Source organism: Oncorhynchus gorbuscha, linkage group LG01 (assembly GCF_021184085.1).
Source record: "Oncorhynchus gorbuscha isolate QuinsamMale2020 ecotype Even-year linkage group LG01, OgorEven_v1.0, whole genome shotgun sequence".
In the NCBI taxonomy this organism is placed as follows: Eukaryota; Metazoa; Chordata; class Actinopteri; order Salmoniformes; family Salmonidae; genus Oncorhynchus; species Oncorhynchus gorbuscha.
The window spans coordinates 85,090,706-85,102,955 of record NC_060173.1 but is presented as its reverse complement, the minus strand read 5'-3'; the positions used below and the strand labels follow the sequence as shown (position 1 = coordinate 85,102,955).

General features: G+C 42.3%; 1 protein-coding gene across 3 annotated transcripts; it reads right to left on the bottom strand.

The window, feature by feature from the left end:
* Positions 1 to 2,599: 2,599 nt before the first annotated feature.
* Positions 2,600 to 12,094, bottom strand: si:ch211-218d20.15. Of its 3 annotated transcripts, none has more exons than XM_046336460.1 (8): positions 11,807 to 12,094; positions 11,444 to 11,514; positions 11,179 to 11,239; positions 10,975 to 11,042; positions 7,178 to 7,280; positions 3,736 to 3,854; positions 3,412 to 3,557; positions 2,600 to 3,211 (listed from the first exon to the last, which is right to left on the bottom strand). In XM_046336460.1, the coding sequence occupies exons 1-8, from the start codon at positions 11,868 to 11,870 to the stop codon at positions 3,109 to 3,111; spliced, it is 735 nt and encodes a 244-aa protein (XP_046192416.1). In that variant the 5' UTR covers positions 11,871 to 12,094; the 3' UTR covers positions 2,600 to 3,108. The 3 variants fall into 3 exon arrangements, with proteins under 3 accessions (XP_046192416.1, XP_046192346.1, XP_046192278.1); XM_046336390.1 differs by having other exon boundaries at positions 10,975 to 11,036; positions 11,444 to 11,562; positions 11,807 to 12,093; XM_046336322.1 differs by having other exon boundaries at positions 11,444 to 11,562; positions 11,807 to 12,091.
* Between the last annotated feature and the right edge of the window lie 156 nt (positions 12,095 to 12,250).

The following is a 12,250-nucleotide window of genomic DNA, read 5'->3' as shown; positions in this document are numbered from 1 at the left end:
AAGGGGAACTACTACTTCAAGGTCTCAGAGCAAGTGACGTAACCGATTGAAACGCTATTTAGCGCACACCGCTAACTAAGCTAGCCGTTTCACATCCGTTACACAAGGAGACTGTTGAAGCTGCATTTTTTTGATGTGGAGAAGGCGTATGATGTGGAAGGAGGGGTTGTTAATCAAGCTTGATATTATGGGGGTTGGAAGAGGAACGTACAATTGGATAAAGGATCTCCTGTTTGGAAGGTCTACCCAGGTGAGTAAGTCTCTTTCAGGAAGCTACATAGTGGATAATGGTACACCACAGGGGAGCGTGATTAGTCATCTGTTGTCCTCAATCATGATTAATGATTACTCTCAGGTACCGACAGATATTGGGAGGTCGTTATTTGTGCTGTCTGACAGGTGTAAAGAATTGCTATTCTCTTATGCAAGTGATCAGCCTACTGCTAAATACATGGCTACAACTCACAGTAAAGGATGTGGGGCCCCCTACAGGATAACTCACGCACACACACCCCCATCCAGCACACACACACCAAATTTCCTCCTTTAGCTGAACGGATGTGACGGAGGGATTCTAGAGTGACGGACGGCCCAGCTGAGCCAATGGCGGAAGACTACAGACGGACGGCCCAGCTGAACCAATCCAAAGATCCGATCTCCCAGGATCAACCTACTTTCTGTTTTGTATAAATTGTATTGTAACGGTTCACTCTTTCTTTTTTTCCTGCTGTTCTGTGCGAGCGAATGGGAGAGCCGTATATACGTGTACCAGATATTCTCACTCTGAATAAACCTGTCGCTTGTCGTACAATCTACCACCTTGTCTGAATCGATCCTTAACCGGCTCATCCTTCTACATATCCTTTTATCAACACAGGGAAGGAGTGGGGGGCTGGGCGTGCCTCATTGAAGACCATATATGTTGCATTGATCAGATCTGTAATAGACTACGGAAAGATAGCGTATTGTTGTACGGGCTGCCGAACCATGGAAAGGCTAGATGTCATACAGTGGAGGGGAACAAGGCAGTTGATATACTGGCTAAACAAGCACTAAGTAGTGGGGATGTTGATGTGCTAGTTTCAATGAGCAAGGCAGAGGCAAAAAGCATGATATGGAGAGTGATGGAGGAGAAATGGCAGGAGCAGTGGAATAGAGATACTTAGGGAAGGTATTTATTTCAAGTACAGAGGAAAGTTGGGGAGGGGAGAATGGCAGGAAGGGACAGACGAAAGGAGGCTATATGTACACGATTAAGGGTGGGACATAGCCAGTTGAATAAGACCTTACATGTGATAGGAAAGCATCCAACAGGAAAATGTGAGTATTGCCAGGAAACAAGAGACCGTGGAGCATGTATTGATACAGTGTGGTCATTATTGGAGGGAAAGAGATGAGATCTAGTATGAGGGAGAAGGAGATACAGGAAATTAGTTTCAAGAGTATATTGAGTATAACGTCATTAGATATAGTCCCAAATATTTTGTTAGCTTTTTTAAGCAACGGGGCTGGCAGGTAGATTTAGGGTTCTCGCTTTCTCTGGCCTTCACTCCAGTACAGTAGGTGGACGTAATGCACCATAACGTTGGATGCCACCCGCCGATTAACCCCACCGAAGAAGACGCGGACATCGCAGTGTTACCAATTTAGCGACTTTGTCGCTATATTTAACGAGTATTCGGACCCCTTTAGCGACACATTTTTTAAAAAGCGACTCGCAACAAATCTAGCGACTTTTTCTGGTGTTATTGGAGACACAGACGGGAAAGCAGGTATCGTTCTTACTCTTGGGGCCCCACCCCAAAGCACGTATCGTTCTTACTCTTGGGGCCCCACCCCTGTCTCAAAGCACTCAGTCCTCGCGCAGCAGTCCCTCCCAACTGCAATCAGAGCAGATGTTCACCACTCCACGTTCAGACTGCAAATGAATCGTGAATGCTGGAAGCTGCCCCGCGGGCTGATCCCGCCCTGGTTTACATTTGTTTAAACGAACCTGAATTAGGGCCAGACTAGTTACCATAATTTTCTCACATTGCCATTGACAGTTTTTTCTATTGTCTCTTTTAGGTCCATTTAGATTGTTAATGTAGAATGTATACAAAAAAAATTGTTATGGTTAAAAATTGTCATGTTTTACTGTGACTTGTTGTAGGCTCCTAAGTGGACCATAAGGTTAAAAACCAAACCAAATTAAAAAACTAAACTGAAAAACAAAGTAACTCTGCTGGAGTGTCTCTTTTGGGTCACTTTTCCCGGTCCCAATCACTAAAATACTTTGAAGTCCCAAATTGGAGGATGGTTGGAATTGTGACATAAAAAAACCCAAGAATCAACAGAAGAAAGTACATTTGTAGTTCTAAACATATTTAGGATGTTTTTTACTCACTTTTTGTCTCTCCCACGAGGTTATTCCTCTCTCCTACAGCGTCCATCACAATATAGCTACTTTCCTTAATGAGGAGTTGGCAACACTGCGTAAGTGCAGGCTAGCTGTGTAACACAAGTTGATAGCCAATCAAATAATCTAACCAAATAATCGGTTCAATGACACATATCTGGTGTATTAGAAGCAAGTATTGGTACAATGGTATTCTTTCAAATGTATATTTATTAAGACGATGATTGACCATGAGGATTTCCATTTTTCCATTCACTATCCTGTTTTCCGCTAACAATGTATGCTCTACCACGGTAGGCCTTGAACTTCTGTGGCCATTTTGCCCGATTAGCCTGTTCTCTTTCAAATCTATGACTCGTGGTCAATTTCTGTTATTGAAATTCAGAAGATTTTCAGTCTATAGGCTTATCTCTCAATTTAATTTATTGGCCAATGTAAACAATTTGTTCAAATGCAATTTCATACAGTAACATTATTTAGCACCTCTTTTTAGACATTTGGCCTAACACATTCATTAACATTCATCCACTTAACCAATGAGAGCTCAGGACCCTATTCAATAAAATGACAGTGACATCTCAAAACATCATTCTTGAATCACCGGGTTGGTCTGTCGGACATTAATAAAAAAAATGAAAAATAAAAATGTTGTTGACCCTCAGCTCCACGGGTTGGTAATATGTAACATGGGCTCAATGTCAGGTCTGATGTCATAGCTGGGACACAAAGGTCATGGCTGGACTCAGGTCTTCAGTGAGTTCCTCGGGTAGCGAGGAGACTGTTGACGTTATACTAAGAGTCAGCTCCAATATCCTGCAGGGACACACATTCAAAAAGAGTAGACTATGATTGTAACCGTAAAGTTATCACATTAAACCAATGAATACTAACTGGGTTTGGAGTTAGGTTGCGATTAGGTTAGCCTGATAGTGAAACATGGCGCATTCACTGCACTGCAAGGAAAGTGTGATTGAATGCAGTCCATAATTTAAAGCAGTAGCTCCTGCTCTCACCAGCTGATGTAGTGTGCTGGGAGCTGAGGCTCCTGCCTGGAGCCCTCCTCTGTCAGCAAAGATGTCTTCATCTGTCTGAAGTTGGCCTCAATCTCTTTCTTCAGGACCGACAGTGGCTGGATACCTCGGAATGAGCTGAGCACTTGCTACAACACATGAAGGTAAGATAAAGTTTGTAAATCACTGTGAAACCGTGAATGTGCAATGGGGGAAATGATTATTGTACCGTCGAGTTTGACCTATGAATATAATAAACATAGAGAGCAGACTACTCGGCTACCAATAGAATAGAGTATACAAAATAGAAATGAGTAGACCACTTACATATATAACTGACAGCTGGTGGGCGATGTATTTGTGGCTCCCGAGATGTTTTACATCCTCCTCTAGCTGCTGACTAAGTACTAGTAGCTGATTGAGCCTCCCGATGTGTGAGAAGTATTCTGCAACAGAGACACAATCTTAGGTATAAGCGGTTATAAAGGTGAAGTGTCTGTTTATAAACTGCTTATAATCATTGCATACTACACTGAACAAAAACAATTACATTTTTTTTACTGAGTTATAAACTCATCAAAAAAATAAACATCCTCTCATTGTCAACTGCATTTATTTTCAGCAAACTTAACATGTGTAAATATTTTTATGAACATTAGATTCAACAACTGAGACATAAACTGAACAAGTTCCACAGACTAACAGAAATGGAATATTGTGTCCCTGAACAAAGGGAGGGTCAAAATCAAAAGTAATAGTCAGTATCTTGTGTGGCCACCAGCTGCATTAAGTAATGCAGTGCATCTCCTCCTCATGGACAAAACCAGATTTGCCAGTTCTTCCTGTGAGATGTTACCCTACTCTTCCACCAAGGCACCTGCAAGTTCCAGGACATTTCTGGGGGGAATGGCCCTAGCCCTCACCCTCCGATCCAACAGGTCCCAGACGTGCTCAATGGGATGGAGATCCGGGCTCTTCGCTGGCCATGGTTCATATAAGGAAATCAGTCAATTGAAATAAATGCATTAGGCCCAAATCTATGGATTTCACATGACTGGGAATACATATATGCATATGTTGGTCACAGATACCATATTTTTTTTTAAAGTAGGGATGTGGATCAGAAAACCAGTCAGTACCTGGTGTGACCACCATTTGCCTCATGCAGCGTGACATCCTGTGACATGCAGCATGACATCTCCTTTGCATAGAGTTGATCAGGCTGTTGATTGTGGCTGGTGGAATATTGTCCCACTCTTCTTCAATGCCTGTGTGAAGTTGCTGGGTATTGGCGGGAAATCGAACAGAGCATCCCAAACATGCACAATGGGTGACATGTCTGTTGAGTATGCAGGCAATGGAAGAACCGGGACATTCTGAATGAATGGCACAACAATGGGCCTCAGGATCTCGTCACGGTATCTCTGTGCATTCAAATTTCCATCAATAATTGCAATTGTGTCCGTTGCTTATCCCTGCCCATACTATAACCCCACCGCCACCATGTGGCACTCTGTTCACAACACTGACATCAACAAACTGTTCACCCACACGCCATCTGCCCAGTACAGTTGAAACCAGGATTCATCCGTGAAGAGCACACTGCCAGGGGCCATCAAAGGTGAGCATTTGCCCACTGAAGTCATTTACGACTCCAAACTGTAGTCAGGTCGAGACCCTAGTGAGGACATCTAGCACGCAGATGAGCTTCCCTGAGACGGTTCCTGACAGTTTGTGCAAAACTTCTTCAGTTGTGCAAACCCAAAGTTTCATCAGCTGTCCGGGAGGTGAAGAAGCCGGATGTGGAGGTCCTGGGATGGTGATTACACGTGGTCTGCGGTTGTGAGGCCGTTTGGACGTACTGCCAAATTCTGTAAAATGATGTTGGAGGCGTCTGATGGACATGCTTGCAATCAGTATGCCAATTGCACGCTCCCTTAAAATTTGAGACATCTGTGGCATTGTGTTGTGTGACAAAACCGCACATTTTAGAGTGGCCTTTTATTGTCTTGTGTAATGATCATGCTGTTTAATCAGCTTCATGATATGTCATACCTGTCAGGTGGATGGATGATCTTTTTGTGCATATTGAACATTTCTGGGATCTTTTATATTATTATATTATATATTATTATTATATTATTATTTCAGCTCATGAAACCAACACTTACATATTGCGTTCATATTTTTGTTCAGTGTAGATATGTGTCTAGTGTGGGTAATTCTAGTTCTGAAGGGCAGGTTTTTGTTCAGTGTAGATATGTGTCTAGTATGGGTAATTCTAGTTCTGAAGGGCAGGTTTTTGTTCAGTGTAGATATGTGTCTAGTGTGGGTAATTCTAGTTCTGAAGGGCAGGTTTTTGTTCAGTGTAGATATGTGTCTAGTGTGGGTAATTCTAGTTCTGAAGGGCAGGTTTTTGTTCGAGACCAGTTTTTACACACCTGGTTCAAATAACTGTAGTTTAAATTCAAGACCATGATTTATTTTATTTTTACTTAAATTAAGGTAAACGACACACAATTAATCTTCTCCTTTCCCCCTTCTGATGACCAGGTGGCGAATCGCATCTCTGCATGTCTGGCAGACATATCAGTGTGGATGACGGATCACCACCTCAAGCTGAACTTCGGCAAGACGGAGCTGCTCTTCCTCCCGGGGAAGGACTGCCCGTTCCATGATCTCGCCATCACGGTTGACAACTCCATTGTGTCCTCCTCCCAGAGCGCTAAGAACCTTGGCGTGATCCTGGACAACAAACTGTCGTTCTCAACTAACATCAAGGCGGTGGCCCGTTCCTGTAGGTTCATGCTCTACAACATCCGCAGAGTACGACCCTGCCTCACACAGGAAGCGGCGCAGGTCCTAATCCAGGCACTTGTCATCTCCCGTCTGGATTACTGCAACTCGCTGTTGGCTGGGCTCCCTGCCTGTGCCAATAAACCCCTACAACTCATCCAGAACGCCGCAGCCCGTCTAGTGTTCAACCTTCCCAAGTTCTCTCACGTCACCCCGCTCCTCCGCTCTCTCCACTGGCTTCCAGTTGAAGCTCGCATCCGCTACAAGACCATGGTGCTTGCCTACGGAGCTGTGAGGGGAACGGCACCTCAGTACCTCCAGGCTCTGATCAGGCCCTACACCCAAATAAGGGCACTGCGTTCATCCACCTCTGGCCTGCTCGCCTCCCTACCACTGAGGAAGTACAGTTCCCGCTCAGCTCAGTCAAAACTGTTCGCTGCTCTGGCTCCCCAATGGTGGAACAAACTCCCTCACGACGCCAGGACAGCGGAGTCAATCACCACCTTCCGGAGACACCTGAAACCCCACCTCTTTAAGGAATACCTAGGATAGGATAAAGTAATCCTTCTCACCCCCCTTAAAATATTTAGATGCACTATTGTAAAGTGGTTGTTCCACTGGATGTCATAAGGTGAATGCACCAATTTGTAAGTCGCTCTGGATAAGAGCGTCTGCTAAATGACTTAAATGTAAAATGTAAATGTAAAGGTAAAAATAAAATAAAATTAACAAAAAAACAAACACATGATAGGTTGAATCAGGTGTCAGTGCTTGGTCTCCCTAACCCCCAACTAGTACAAAAATGATTGCTGAGTGGACTATCCTGTTTAAATAAAGATGAAGTGAACTGACCTCTTAAACCCTAACTCAATACCATCAATAGGGATGTCTCCACTGGGCTGCTCCCCAGTCTTACCATCCATTTTGGGTTTCTCCAGCATGTCTACTGGGCTGCTTTAACCCCTGATCTTACCATCCATTGGGGGTTTCTCCAGCATGTCTACTGGACTGCCCTGGATGAGGAACACCTCCACGCGAGGGTACATGGTCGACAGACCCACCATGTCAAGATAGTCCTGAAAAAACCCCACATCTTTCACAATTCTGACAAATCACACGAATTAAAAAATGTAACATCCCCTTAAAAATACTTGAGAATATATTTGGCATAGGAGCTCAACTGATGATTTAAATACTTCTTAGGGGTTCAAGCAGTAAAGCTGGGTGAAACCCTGTTGAATTTGTTGGCGTTCATTATTCAGGTTCTCCACAGATTTGGTGAAAAAACTTAATGTGAGATTAGAAGGCTGAGGAGGATATAACCTTGCATGATGGTAAAGGGCAAAGGGCCACAGCCTCTAATGCAATGCCATGCCAATTGGCCACATGGTGGCGGTATAACAAGTGATTGAAAATGCTAACTTTGAAAGCTTACCCCCCTCACCCTGTGTGACCTAGAGTGCAAGTCAGCAAATAAGTTACTCTCCTCACAAAAAACACATTTGCCTCAAGGAACCATAATGTCCGCTATTTTTAATTTTGTGAAATACACAACGCTACTCTGGCACCAAATGACCAATTGTCATGAAACTTGATATTTAGCATCTATGAACCAAGGTCTCTCAATGCAATATTTTCCAGGCTAATATCTCAAACATGGCCACTATGGACCAATAAATATTCAAGTGGGTGTGATTTAAGACAAATGCATGTAAATCATGCATGGTTATTCATATAACTTGATGTACATGTTAAACACTGTAAAGACTAAACATATGCAAACTCAGGCAGATTGACCATATTGTGGTGCTATAATGGGCACATATTTATCTCTAGATCTGTTTGACCCACAGTCCTGAAATTTGGCCCACGTGCAGTGGTGTAGTGCCATTTCTTTAGGTACAGGAGAGCATTTATTGTTTTGTTACATCATTATTTCTCAATCAAAGTTTGTACAGACAGATGTAGTCTACTGAATATTTGTATAGAATGTGCATAAAATGCATCCTACAATTTCAATGTCTGTCTATGCCCACACATTTCATCTCAGGAAAATTGTATATTTTTGATACCCTCAAACACCAAGTTAGCGATACCTCATTTCAAAAATAGGCATTCATCACTGACAATCATGAATGATAATTCTTCACATTTTACCGGCGAAATGTCCAAACTGTGTCTGCATGCCAATCATTTGGTCTTCATGGGAATATGCATTAAAATATTAAATTACTGTTTCGTGAGCGAATTAGAGCAGATGGTGTTAACAAACTATTAGCCTTTGTTGTATTTTGATTCAATCAAAGCAGATATCCTGCCGAGTGGCGTACGCTGTTGAGTTTTGGCCGCATGCGAAAAGCAATGTGACTATTTAGCTTCAGCTCTTAAAATCTCACTAGAAATGAGGTGTTTTTAGTGTTTTTAATGTTATAGGCCTAACTATGCTATGATATTAGATTTGGTTCTGTTATGTAAAATAATCATTCATCAATTCAATTGTTCAGCTTCAGAAATTATTTTCCCAAAATATTTTTACCAGCTCCATGTACTATCAAGTCAAAAAAAGTTGCACTCCGGCAGCAGGGATGTGAGTCTAGCTAACCTGTATAGTATGGTACTGTTTGGCTGCATGCGGGCGCTGTTGGACAGGAAAAGCCATTCATAGAAGCTTATTGGCTTATAGCGGCCATATTAATTGAGCTAGAGGCTTGCCGATTGGTCTAGCGGTTCTGGAGACGTTTAAAGTCAAAAACATCAAAAGCATATTGCACGACCTGTTTGATTTTGAGTTCTGATATTTGGCAAGCGTGATAAGTAGTACAGAAATAGCTAATCCTAAAATGATGTGTCCAATTTGTCCAGATGGTTGCACTGTATGGCCATAGCTTGAACCCTGCCCTTCCCCAAAACGTGTGTAAATATTGGACTATAAATTGTGCCTTCCTGTCATATTCTTATGCTAAAATGTTAATTCTATTCTACTGAGACCTTTACTTCATGTTTGTATTCATATATTTAATTATTTCTTATTGTGGTAGCATTGTTGAGAAGGAACCTGCAAGTAAGTATTTCGTTGGACTGTGTATCCCTTACCTACAACTAATAAAACTTGAAACTTGTTGCATGCAGCTATATTTACAGTTGAAAGTTTACATACACCTCAGCCAAATACATTTAAAACGCAGTTTTTCACAATTCCTGAGATTTAATCCTAGTAAAAATCCCTGTTTTAGGTCAGTTAGGATCACCACTTTATTTTAAGAATGTGAAATGTCAGAATAATAGTAGAGAATGATTTATTTCAGCTTTTATTTCTTTCATCTCACTCCCAGTAGGTCAGAAATTGACATACACTCAATTAGTAGTTGGTAGCATTGCCTTTAAATTGTTTAACTTGGATCAAATGTTTCGGGTAGCCTTCCACAATCTTCACACAATTCCTCCTGACAGAGCTGGTGTAACTCAGTCAGGTTTGTAGGCCTCCTTGCTCGCACATGCTTTTCTGTTCTACCCACAATGTTTCTATGGGATTGAGGTCAGGGCACTGTGATGGCCACTCCAATACCTTGACTTTGTTGTCCTAAGCCATTTTGCCACAACTTTGGAAGTATTCTTGGGGTCATTGTCCATTTGGAAGATCCATTTGTGACCAAGCTTTAACTTCCTGACTGATGTCTTGATGTTGCTTCAATATATCCACATAATTTTACCTCCTCATGATGCCATCTATTTTGTGAAGTGCACCAGTCCCCCCTGCAAAAAAGCACCCCCACAGCATGCTGCCGCCACCACGTGCTTCACGGTTGGGATGGTGTTCTTCGGCAAGCAAGCATCCCCCTTTTTCCTCCAAACGTGACGATGATCATTATGGCCAAACAGGTCTATTTTTGTTTCATCATATCAGAAGACATTTCTCCAAAAAGTACGATCTTTGTCCCCATGTGCAGTTGCAAATCGTAGTCTGGCTTTTTTTATGGCGGTTTTGGAGCAGTGGCTTCTTCCTTGCTGAGCGGCCTTTCGGGTTATGTCGATATAGGACACGTTTTACTGTGGATATTTATACTTTTGTACCCGTTTCCTCCAGAATCTTCACAAGGTCCTTTGCTGTTGTTCTGGAATTGATTTACACTTTTCGCACCAAAGTACATTCATCTCTACGAGACAGAAAGCGTCTACTTCCTGAGCGGTATGACAGCTGCGTGTTCCCATGGTGTTTATACTTGCATACTATTGTTTGTACAGATGAACGTGGTACCTTCAGGCATTTGGAAATTGCTCCCAAGGATGAATCAGACTTGTGGAGGTCTACAATTATTTTTCTGAGGACTTGGCTGATTTTTAAAAGATTTTCCCATGATGTCAAGCAAAGAGGCACTGAGTTTGAAAGCCTTGAAATACATCCACGGGTACACCTCCAATTGACTCAAATTATGTCAATTAGCCTATCAGAAGCTTCTAAAGCCATGACATAATTTTCTGGAATTTTACAAGCTGTTTAAAGGCATAGTCAACTCAGTGTATGTAAACTTCTGACCCACTGGAATTGTGATACAGTGAATTATAAATGAAGTAATCTGTCTGTAAACAATTGTTGGAAAAATGACTTGTGTCATGCACAAAGTAGATGTCCTAACAGACTTCCCAAAACTATAGTTTGTTAACAAGAAATGTGTGTAGTGGTTGTAAAACAAGTTTTAATGACTCCAACCTAAGTGTATGTAAACTTCCGACTTCAACTGTATATGTTGTTATAGGTTGATGTGGTACTACCTCCAGGTGCGGCATAGGTTTTGGCAGGTGTTCTAAGCATTGGAGCATCTGATCAATAATCTCTGCTCCTGGGTAAATACAAAATGGACATTAGACACTCAGAGTAGGTATCACATGTCTGTGGTGCAATAGGCAAGGTGACAAGAGCTGCAGTTAGGGTTAGGCCTACTTCAGAGCATCTGTTTTGTTCTGATTGAGACTCACCTTGCTCCTGGAAAGTGTCCGACTCCTCAGGGCTACAGTCCTGTCTCAGCTGCTCCTGGAACTGTAATACAGGGGAATGGGAGTGAAAATACATTTCAAAAGAGGATGTGCACAAATAGAGTAGGTCTACTAAACATAATACAGTTTATTTCCAAATACACAATATCAAAATGTCTCAAGTTCTCCATTACAGTACTCTCATACTCAAGTGTCAGTAAGTTCTGGTGAGGAAGGGTATACTCAGATGGGATGCATGAGTTCTCACCTGGTGTACCTGTGCTCTGATGAGAAGGTCCAGTTGTCCACAGAGATACAGCATCTCCAGCCCTACCTGCTCTGGACTCAGGTGGACAGGCATCAGGGGTCTCTTTACATTCAGCTCAACTGACCACAGGGGTTTCAGCATATAAGGTTCCCCCCAAGAGGGTTGCAACGTTTAGATCAGAACAGATAGCTAGGAATGCAATGTGTAGAATTGAGGAATCCCTATTGTACGCGACAATCTGTGTACAATGCAACATAACTCATTTCAAATCAAAGCAGTACGCCATTGTACGTCGTGTGATAACCAGTCAAATCGCACATGCAATGAATGAACTAAATAATGTGTCAATGATGCTCGACTTACCTTTGAATTTCTCGTGATAAATGCACGGCTGACAGAGCGCCTCGGAGAAGCTGACTGCTGCCATATCTCGATTAGCGTTATCAACCTATTATCTGACAAGCCGACCTTTATCATCCACAAAAAAATACCGTTGGTGTGTGTTAGTGGCCGTGTATCGCTGCGGAAAACATTTGCGCTCATTGCCGATCGGAATGATTTTTGTCTGACAAGGGGTGCGTTCAAGATCACTGAGGTATTTTTGAACGGTTCAAGATCAGTTCATCGTTGAGATCCAATCCATGAAAACATTCAGCAATGTGAAATAAGGTACATCATGAGAAATGAAAACTAGCAAAAGCAAGTATGCATTGGAAATACAGCACACACACACAACTAGAAGAACGCTTGATATAATATACATCAGAACAGTAGATATAGCCTACCATTTCAGATCGAACAGCAGCT